The sequence below is a fragment of the Botryllus schlosseri genome, chromosome 4 (assembly GCF_051294905.1).
Source record: "Botryllus schlosseri isolate E-star chromosome 4, Bs_hap1, whole genome shotgun sequence".
Classification (NCBI taxonomy): Eukaryota; Metazoa; Chordata; class Ascidiacea; order Stolidobranchia; family Styelidae; genus Botryllus; species Botryllus schlosseri.
In genome coordinates this window covers 25,249,383-25,260,867 of record NC_137239.1, presented here as the reverse complement: position 1 = coordinate 25,260,867, position 11,485 = coordinate 25,249,383, and the positions used below count along the sequence as shown (strand labels likewise).

At 40.7% G+C, this 11,485-nt stretch overlaps 1 protein-coding gene across 1 annotated transcript; it reads left to right on the top strand.

Moving 5' to 3' along the window:
• The first annotated feature begins 1,687 nt into the window (after positions 1-1,687).
• On the top strand, positions 1,688-11,186 carry LOC145437547 (uncharacterized). Its single transcript, XM_080314815.1, has 10 exons — positions 1,688-1,920; positions 2,951-3,078; positions 3,320-3,400; positions 3,512-3,673; positions 3,890-3,961; positions 4,954-5,166; positions 6,521-6,598; positions 6,657-6,845; positions 6,910-6,981; positions 10,241-11,186. The coding sequence occupies exons 1-10, from the start codon at positions 1,776-1,778 to the stop codon at positions 10,739-10,741; spliced, it is 1,641 nt and encodes a 546-aa protein (XP_080170941.1). The 5' UTR covers positions 1,688-1,775; the 3' UTR covers positions 10,742-11,186.
• The last annotated feature ends 299 nt before the right edge of the window (positions 11,187-11,485 follow it).

Below are 11,485 nucleotides of genomic sequence, written 5' to 3'. Positions count from 1 at the left end.
GCAATGAACCACAAGATTGCGATACAATGAAAAGATAGGAAGGTGTCCAAACGACTTGGAGTAGTCTTTGAAACCCTACACCCACCTGGGCCTGGGCGATGTGTGAAAATTAATAGAAGATAACACAAACGAAAATATCTATTAGTTTTATATCTATCTAGGATCATGCCCGTATAAACAGAAAATCGGCCTGTTTAGGCATAGAGGTCTGGCCTGATCGTGACATTCACGTAATACATTGGCAGGCCGTGTTATTTTTGGCATATGTCAAAACTGCCAAAAATAACTTATTTTTGGCATTTTTCGATTTTTATTTTTGGCAGTTTTGGCATCGTCCTCTAAACAGATAGTTTCAGCCTCGAATTTGTCACAAAAACGCTTTATTTGGGCTAGATAGTCAAAAGACACCACAAAATGTGCAGTATCCACGTAAATTCAGTGCCAACAAACAACAGGAAGAAGAAAAAACCTAACGATTTCATAGGTTAATAATATCAAACGAAACCACAAAATGTGCAGTATCCATCGTGATCGGTGCCAATAAGCAAAAAAAATAAAGAAAATCCTAACAAACACGCTCAACAGCTGATTGTTACAGCTGTTGAATAGACTTAAATCGTTTGCACTGTAGCAGTGCTTCCAAACTCAGGTCAGTTAAGTTTCTCCTAAATTCATTTCTCGCCCAGCGAATCTGGGAAATATCGGCTTCAACAGAGCCGTTGAGGGGAATGTTGCCAGTCATCCACATAAGGTTTTTAGAGCTTCAAAATCTTTGGAGGGCCGAACCGGTTTCCATGCATCATTAAAAGAGATCACTTGGCCAGTGCCATCGATCTTATCGCGAAAAAAATTTTCTTCCCGATCCTTTTCCAGGAGTTTCCTGTGCTGTCTCTCAACACATTCTATTTAGTAGCCCGACTATCATTTCTCCTTCAGTCTACCGATATATTTTCGGAGGACTTTTGTCACTTCAGGTGGCTTTAATATTACCAACTCACATGGAAGAGTCCTGGAAAGGTTAGCTTGATTAAGAACATTGACTCAACAAGACTGTCTGGCAAAACGAGACTATGCAGCTCAGAAATAGCCAGACAGTTTGTTGCGTCACAATGTTCAACTCGATCACAATGCAAAAATAGTGGTTGATTTTGGGGGTTCCAGTTCCATGAGCAGAACATAATTCATATTTAAATAATCAGTACTGCGGCAGCTTCTCATTGATACCCGTTTTATCAAATTTAGCGCTCGACAAGCCGGTCAAAAATGGTCGTAAAATTGCCTTCGGACAAATGGAAAGTATGACGTAAACCAAATGCAGTCAGCCGTTCAATCTCGCTGTGCCCACACCATTTAGGACACCATGCTTTCACCCCTAATGGGTGGGCTGGACCCAGATTAAGAAACCTGCCTTTCACAAACGCTCTTCTCGCTCGTAACGCGGTCCTGTTAACACAACACCATGAACGAAATACACTATTTGACAGGCCGTGTTATTTTTGGCACATGCCAAAAATTGCTTATTTTTGGCATTTTCAAATTTTTATTTTTGGCAGTTTTGGCATCTGGCTCCTGAAATGCCAAAAATAACACGGCCTGTACATTGGTAAATCTGTAAAATGCTGTAAAAGCTGACGCCCAGTAGCACCTCAATCATCATATCACGCAAACAAAATAGAATAACACTGTTATTCATCCAGAATCTCACTTTCATAATACGAGACTGGCAGTATCCGCAAGATTATGCTTTCGGGCATGCTGGAGGAAATTCGTATTTGATGGAATACCTACAAGTGAGCTCAATTTCGGAAGCGCGTTCCATGAGACAAAACATTCGATCGGCTGTTGCGAGCGTCGACGGGTTCTTGATGCCGCATCCAGCTGCTACCGGCGATGGGGTGAACTTCTCTGGCGCTGTTAAAGGTTCAAAATACATTCTGCTTAATCTGTTTGATAGTCTGACCTGAGCAGCACCTCAAAGATTTTAACGTCTGATTAAATTATTGTACATACGATAGGACACTGACAACTCATAGGCTTCGGGTCGAGTGTCAGTCTTTAAAACGTCATAATAGTAGGTATTGCGTGGCAATTTTAGTTATGTACCTTTTGTGCGACCAGTCTAGGGCTGGGCATATTCGAGTACCAGGGTGATTCGATTCTGAATCATGTATTATGCTTCGAGTCGAGTCGAGTAATCGAGTATCACTCATTATGACCCCATAATGTAATGTAAGATGTCCAAGTTCAAATATGTATATTTTATGCCACCACAAAGAATATAATGCATGTTATGCATTACGTTAAAGATACTTTGATACCTTTCGACCATACCGATTTCGTTGCACTTCGTGATAATGTTGTGGGATGATCATAACTTTGGAAATGTGTTATTTCCAGGAACGTTCGTAGCTTTGTACTATATATGTTTCGTATGTTGCAATAGGCCAATGACGGTTTCAAGGCTTCCAGAGTGGAAAATAGTAATGAAGCTACAATTTACGTTGATAAATTACCTTGCAGTGGCGAGGAGCGCATAATTTCAGTACTCGAAAAAATCGTCTTTTACTACTCGACTCGAATGATTAAAATTATTACTCGATTCAGATTCGAGTACTCGAATCATTGTGCCCAGCCCTACCGACCACAAAGAAAATAATGCCAGTTCTATTGTATTATTCATTTCTTCTATTTCAATGCACTTTGTGACAATAATGCTGTATGGATTGATCACTACTTTACAGAAATGTTATTTCCAGGCCTTGACCAGTGTAGCTTTGTACTATACATTACATGTTCTGAATGTTATCATGCGACAAGTCCGGGTTTCAGTTCTTCCGCGGCGAGAAAAAAACAACTACATGGGAATGTGTGATGCAGGAGATAGGCCTATATAAATTGGAGATTTTTCGGGTGCGATATTCCAAGCAACCGCAGCCTCCATTTGATTCAGATATGTCGATTCAGTTTCGCGAATGCATGGACGAGCTAGCACGAAATTTATTCAATCCTTGGAGGCTGGAAAGGAATATGCTCAGCAACCAACAAATGACAGGACAACAACTTCTGTCGCTTATGAAGGTTTGTGATAACACATGTTTGACAAGATACAAATGTATGATAGTTGCGGTATATCGTTTTCCGAAGGTGTGGGAATCTATACTGAGATATCAGGTGATGAGCCGTTTTGTTTTGGAATGTAATATATCTGGTGAATGATTGCCGATTGTTTGACCTGACCCCGCATATAGATGATTATATATACGATTACTTTCTAGAATATGTTTAATAACAGAACTATCCTTCTATAATTGGTTTATAGGAATTTTCCGCAGTCTGCGATGAAAGGGAGGCTGATGATACCTACAACAACATCAAGGCCAGGATTGACCAGCTTGTTCAAGTAATGATATCGTCATAGTATAGTACAGTTCTTCTAATGACCGTTACTGAGTATGGGTATTGGGTATGTTACTAAAAGCGAATAGCAAATAATGAATGCCATCTCTCGCAGGGTGGTGGTGATGCGGGCGATTCGTTCTGCAAGCTCATTCGCGAATGTCTTCAAGGCTATAACCAGACAAACGAAGATAAGAATTGCGAATTCCATAGGCGGGTCATACTGAAATGCCAAGAATATATCCGGAAAGTGTCTGCATGGGGTGAACTACGCGTGGTAAACAAAGCTATAGTTAGCAAGTTCCAGAACAACATCTACAGTAGTACATTTTCAAATTTGAGTTGACCATAAGGCATGATGTTGTCTAAATGCACGGCACTATTGTATATCGATATAGGTGGAAGAAGATTGGGTCTGAGCCGTTTATTCAACTAATGTAACATTATTTACTTCCATGGGTTTTGAATATATCACACTCAATTTCTATTTTAGCGTCAAGCTGACAATTTATCATTGCAAGTGGTTCATAAAGCATGGGCAGGATACAAAGCGAATATGAAAAAGGTAAGGCGAATCCATAAAATTGCATGACGTGTCGATGAGTTATAATGTTAGTAATCACCATAGTGGCCCTGCTAAAGCAGCAGAGGTGTAGGGACGGGCAAAATGGAGTACATAAGTGATTCGATTTTGATATGAACCGAGTCTTCCACTCGAGACGGGTATCACTATTTATGACGTCACAATAGTATGAATGAAGTGGAAAGTTGGAATGTGTACCTTTGATGCAATTACAAAAAATTAATGACAGTTCTACCGAGGCCTACGATAACGTAGGTCGCGGTTCTACATAACATCAAATATTATTTGGTATTTTGACCTGATATCTATTTTACTTCACTGTGTGACAAGGCTGTGTGGATAATCACGACTTCACATGTACGATCAATCGAGGTTTACAGCTTTCCGCATCGACAGTGATCAATAGTATCGAAACTATAAATCTCGTTGATAAGTTAACTCTCAATGGCAACGAGCGTCGTACAGGAAAAAATCATCTCTCGCTGCTCGAATCGAATTATTTAAACCCGATGCAGATTCGAGTACTGGAATCATTGTGCACAGCCCTACACAGGAGTGTTGGATCGCAAATATCGTACCGGCAGTCCGGTACCGCGTTGATACCGCCAACGGATGAAAAACCTTATGTTGCATTATTGCTGAATACTTCCGTCCAACTTTCATGTCTACGTCTGCACTACACAGGCAGGCTAAGCGCAAATTTCTTGAGGGCAGGACAACAATCATTTTTTTGTCACACCAGCGAAAATCCGGTACGGGCCAGGACACTGCTATACTGTTTGGTTAGAAACAAGCTCCGACAGGAGTACTCTGGTAGGCATCGCACATCATTAGTATCGTCTCAAGTTGTCGAGTGAAAAAGATATAGGTGACAGGCGTTGCATTGATATGTGTTCACTGCCCGATCTAGAATATGCGGTATTGCTATATCGTTGAATACAGACTTAGTTTGTTCAAGTTCGGTTTTTCTGAAGGATATCGGAATCAACGCAATAACGGACGAAGAACTAGGGTCGATCCACGAAAAAAGCCTGCTTCGATCTGATCAGGAATATCAGATTGAAACGATATGCGAGATAGCTTGCGTCGCGGACCATGCAGAAATGCTGCGTGATTTCATCAATGAATCGTACAAAAAGTTCAAGGAGATGAACATAAGGCGGCAAGGTCTGGAGCAGCTATCCAGGGTAAGTGGAGCAGCAAGAAATAATGTAGCCCTATATCTATATTTATGCATGCCTATACTTTACAGTTACGTAAATTTACATAATGCTATTACACACCATACATTATACAATCACATTGTCACCATTTCACACTTGGTGTAAGAATCGTAGATCTATATCGGTGCTAGAATTGGGCAAAATGGTATGCAGTAATAGGCCAAATCATGCCACCAACAAGATGGCACCCTGGTACTGGTGATGCATGCCGGAAACATTGCACGCCGTAAGAATGCGTTTTTTTCTCATTTCTAGTCAGCAAGTAAGTTGTTACATCTAATATAAGCCACTGCGCTCTAAATATGATGTATGGTCTCAAATTAAAGTTGGCAATGTGAAAAACATTTTTGGCAGCAGTCAGTTTCCCCAGAAATCCACCGTATTCGAACTGCAGTCAAATATTTTCACGAGTTGTAGGCCTACCATTCCAATCTTGAGGGTTGTAACCAAGTCACAAGGCACCGAGTCACAAGTCAATCTCAGTTTTATAGTTTTGACTCGAGTCAAGTCGAGCCACTTTCAATTCAGCACCGAGTCCAAGTCAGCGAAAATAGGGTCGAGTCCGAGTCACGGTATTAGGACTCGAGTCGAGTCCAAGTCATTGTGTTGACTGCTCAGATTCCTGTTAATGTCTTGTTAAACCCATATTTTATAACTCTGTTTGGTGATATTGAATGGCTCGCATTTATAATATACTAATTTTCCTCACTTTTAGCAGTTTCTGGTTGCATTTTCAAGTACCAGTACCAATAGACGAAATCCAAATAGTGTGGTTAGGCTACTTTACTATTCTTCGAAATTACAATGAAATGTCGGTCTTGGCGGTCTGCGTCTCGAGTCATATGACTTGGATCGAGTCATGCACAATGATTCGACTTCAACTCGAGTCAATACAGAAATTGACTCGGGTCGAGTAGAGTCATTTCCGTATTTTGAGAAAATGACTCGAGTCAAGTCGAGTCATCAGAAAATCGTGTCATTACTCGAGTCATTACAACCCTGCCAATTCATCTCAGTAGTATCGAGGGCACTCTTAATCCGTTGATTCTTGGCCTTTCGCTAAATTCTGAGACGCATATCTTCACTGTCAGACTTTCTCGACGCGGTACCAGCGCTCGACAGACGATGTTAAGTTGTTCACTGCCAGGTATATTGGTGTGTGAAGCTTGTGACCATATCATATTTAGAGCGAAGTGCCCCATTAATAGACCGCGCAGTCTTGGTACTGCCTTGATCTCTCATCCAGCAATCATGGCTTTACGCTATCTCAGTACGTTTTCGCATCATCATTGTAATGAAAGTGACGACGTATATTCAGCTGGACGACGTTAAACAATACGAAGCGCAAATGTACACGAATTTCCTTGTAGAGCATTTCACGGAACAACTAGAAGAGGTAACAGAAATCTGTTGAAATGGCTGTTTGCAATTTCCATAAATCTTATTACCACCAGTTCACGGAAATATTTTTGGATGAAGAACACTTGAATGAACAGATAGGGGAGCTTCAGTCGCAGTTGGTCGACGCATTTCAACAAAACTGGGACCGAAAATGGCCGTTGATCAACAGCTTCACGACTCACGTGTTGAACGTGTGTGAAAGTGAACATGTTTACTGCGTGAAATGTAATGCAAGGAATAAGGTGGAGAAAAAAAATTTAAAATTTACATTGTCGGAGATACTGATTTCCAGGTATTCTACATTAGGTTGTTTTCTTGAACATCATCGAGGAGTATCTGACAAAAGCCAAAGTCGCCTACCGCGAGGTCATGGAAGAGGTTTGCGAAATTTTGTGTTACTGGGTTTCGAGAACTGGCACTGCAACAGCATTTTGTTACTCTGAATGCTCATTTTAATGTTCAGCTTTATGAGTTCTGATTACTTAATGAAAAAAGATCGCATCTGGTTAAGTATAATATCAGTGACAACGTTGTCATTCTGTACACCCACCGCCCATAGTCGTCCAAATTGTAAAAATAACATGCGAATGCGACACTTCACCATGCGCGTTAAAGTTAGGGCAAGGGTTTGGTTACGGTTGAAGCTAGGGCTGTAAATTCACACGATCAAATGTCCCACAACCGACTGAATTCACTTTATTATTCGCATATCCGAAACGTAATATTTTTACCCATTATAGACAAGAAACTTATAAATAGAGCATGTAGTTCATGGTTAACGTTCATTCACCATTCGATATCGACTTCGCGAAGCGATAAAAAATGTATCACAAATTCACATCTCGAATGAAAATTCAAGAGGTTGGACGCTTGTCAACTATTTAGAGAAATGGAATGGCAACTTTTCAATTTATTTAGGTATTTTAAATACGGAATGTAAGGATTCGTGGTGTAGGCATTCGTGGTCTATTCTTTGGATTTAGCGTACGTCACAAGGCTGCAAGTATTGTACGGAACGGTTTACAAGTATATCCTACAATTCGATTAAGATCTGTGGAAGATAAGAAGACTTTCTAAACTAATTCATTGTCTTACGACAGTACAATTTAGCAGCATTTGGTAGTATAGGTAGAGGCCTGCACACAGCAAAAGTCGCATTTCTCTCAAATAAGAAACCGAAGATTCAAAATCAAGTTGGTGGCTTTTTAAAAGAACTTCGTCTTGCTGAAACTTCAATATAGAACCATCTGTAACACGTCCAATGTCCAAAAGGAATAAGCATTAAATGAAATATCTTCGGCAGACATGGGGTGATTACTTCATGAATGAAATCGATTGCGATTATGACTACTTTTTAGTAGTACGATTACGATTACAGCAGAATCTGGACGTAGTCGGTTACGATTACATTGGAAAAGTAATCACGATTATTCGCGATTACATTTATTTTGCTGATTCTTAGAATCTATCCTTGAAGACATATTCGAACACAATATAACGATAGCAATGAGAAGGCCTCATGAAAGAACAATTATTATCTTTAATGTGACGCCATTTGCGTGCCACGTCACAATATGCGCATTGCTCAACTTCATCATCATCATCATTGGTTTATTAGCAATTTTATCAGTTCAATACACCACAAAAAATGCGATACAATGAAAAGAAAGGAAGATGTCGAAGCGACTAGGAGTTGTCTATGGAATCGGACACCCACCTTGGCCTAGGGCCTAGGGCCTAGGCCCTAGGCGATGTAAAGAGGAGGCATGCACACTGAATGAAAGTAAAGAAGATACTATAGAAAAAATAAGCGACAAGAAATAGGGCGGCATATCATGGGAAGCGAGATCGATAGGTCAGTCGTGGTCCGGTAATCTTGAGGATGGACTGTATTTATTCATAGCTGACGATTTACCGCACCTAACGATTTGCATTATAGCCAGTAGGGCCGTAACTGTCGCATTCCAAACCCCCTAATTCGGTGGGGGTGAGCTCGAAGGTGGCCCACCAACAATTATTTCGTAAATCAAGTCAATTATAGAGTATAGTTTTGAGAGATTTATTTTGCTGGAAAATGCTCTTCGCGCCTCGCTATTTAATGTCGCTAAATATATTGGTTTTAATGTGCATACCCCTCCTCATACTCGACGAAGTGTGCTACCAAAGAAATACCATGGCCGAAAGTTTATCTATGTCCATTGTCCGTATAGTCGCACTGAATGGGCGTGAGGCATAGTGCCGTCCTGCCAATACTAGCCCCACAGTACAAATGCTCCCGGGGGCATCACCCAGGGAGGAAATGATGCGTATATGAGGAAATGACAATTTATGTTTGCGTGTCACGAAAGTAGCTTTATTTGAGTTCAGTCTGGTATGTTTCGGCGCCTCCAAAATCCTTCGACTATATAGCAGACGGGAGGTCACGAATTAGTAACATGCAACAAAGTAATAATAACAAGGGGCACACCCGAAAATGTTGGAATTAAATATGATTACGTGCCCGAAATTTTGGCAGTCACCCCCTCCCTCAGCTGTGCCGGTAAACCTGATCAAATTTTTGAATGATCACCCCATGGGGACCCAAGACAAACGTTTGTGCGAAGGGCTGAAAAAGTGCTGTATCAGTCCTGATTCTGACTACAGTCCACGCTAATATGATGTAGTAGATGACTGTGGTCTCAGTCAGATCCGAATGTTGAGTGAAGAATTGCGAAATTGCGATGGTGTTCGATTCAAGTAGGGCGATATGAGAATAATGTTTCTGGCATTTTAACAAGGAGCATACGCATTACGGATGTATATATTGTATGCAATCCAATTAAATACTGATATTGCGAGCTGACGTTACAGGGTTACCATACGTGCTCCTTTATAAGGATTTTTCCCCTTTTTTCAGGTTTTTGAAAATGTTCTACGGGGGCTCCTAAATGTCCTCTTTTTTGGCAATTCGTCCTCCTTTACAGCTTTTAGAGCTAGTGGATAGATTCGACTGAAAATGGGCATATATGACGCTAAACAGGAAGTTCGATCGTGGTTCGAACGAAAGTGACGACCTATTGAAAAAGTGTCCCGATTCCAAAATATGGTAACTCCAAGTCGTTACGACATGCGCGGTTCTTACAATCGCAATAACTAGGCTACATGTGCATTGTACATCGAATATATGTTTACTACTTGTGGACAATTCGTTAAGCAATGACAAGCAAAGCTATTACACGTGACCCAATAACGAGCAGTGGAGTTTGAAAATCCTACGTTTCTGCGATCCTAAACCTGATATAATATCGCACTCATCCTTGTTCACGAAAGGTCAGTTGTCATAGTCGTTTTATAAGTATAAATATAAACATTCTTTCACAGAGAAATCGATTAGATAGGCTATGTGAAATAATCGATCACGATTACTTCCGATTTTTTTCGAATGTAATCGATTGCGATTACTTGAAAATGCTGTAATCGTCGTACTCGATTACGATTACTAATCACGATTACCCCATGTCTGATCTTTGGTTATTTTGATTTTTGAAGGTTGTCCGGCCCGTCAATTTTTTATTTTTATTTTACTGGTCCGCGAGCTGATAAAGGTTGAGAACCGCTAATGTAGAGAGCCGCACTTGACGTTCCACATACTTTAAAGGTTATGCAGGAAGGATATCACGTACCCGCAAAACTTCAAAAGCATCATGAACAGGCCCAAAAAATCGTCACGGACCAGTTGAAGAGTGATCTTAGTAACATCGACGATACATATACTACACCGGCGATGCAACAACTAAACGCCTACGTGGACGCAGAATATCTCAGGTGCTCCGGAGAAAACAAGACCAAGGTGAATGAAAAACCAGCCTCGAGACAAGGCACCGACGTGGTAGCAATATGGCGAAAAGTTTCGTCGTGGTTAGGACACCCGATCTCATTTATCAAACGTGCCACTGCAACGGTGCGGAAAGTACACGGGATACGCAAGGCGGTTCTAACGGTTGCTTCTACAGCAAGTTTAGTTTCGTTAACTGCGGGATTACCATACGTTATACTTGGAGTGGACATCGTCGTGGGCCTTGGTGTACTGGGCTACAGTGTGTACAAGTGGTATAAGGAGAGAAAAAAGAAACAGACGTCATTAGTAACAGATCAGTAATAATAATCCACGCCGGTGGTTGCATATATAATTATAATTTCTGATTTACCCAACGTGTCGGTCGTCATTCGATATTTGCCATCATCATAACGACAACAGTCAGTGCCTGTATGGCAATGAAATCTTTATGCATGGGAAAGGTCTTTAACGTAGTAATGCTTCCATGGTGCTGTAGCCAGTCTTCAGGATTACCGGACCACGACCTAACATCGACCTCGCCCTCCGCCACATGCCACCTCATTTTGTCGCTTGCGTCTTATATTCTCTGCATTACTTTTCATTCAGTGTACTTGTACATGCCTCTTATTTACTTCGCCTAGGCTAAGGTGGGTGTCTGATCTTAATGGCTACTCCATGTTGTTTCGACACCTTCCTATCTTTTCATTGTATCGCAGTCTTGTGATGTTTTGAAACGATGAAAATATTAATGAACCTGATTGATTGATTGAATCACGTATTATGCTTCGAGTCGAGTAATCGAGTATCACTCATTGTGACGTCACAACAGAATGTAATATTTCGAAGTTCAAATATGTACCTTTTATGCTCCCACAAAGAATATAATGCCTGTTATATCAAGAGGTGGACAGTAACGAAGTATTGCTACTTTTTCGAAGTACTCAAGTAGTTTTCCTCTACTTCTGGTACTTACTCAAGTAGATAAAATCGTCGCTACTTCTTCTTCTACTTCATAATATTTTGTAATCTACTTACTTACTCCTCGCTATTTTCAGTTTGTCAAGT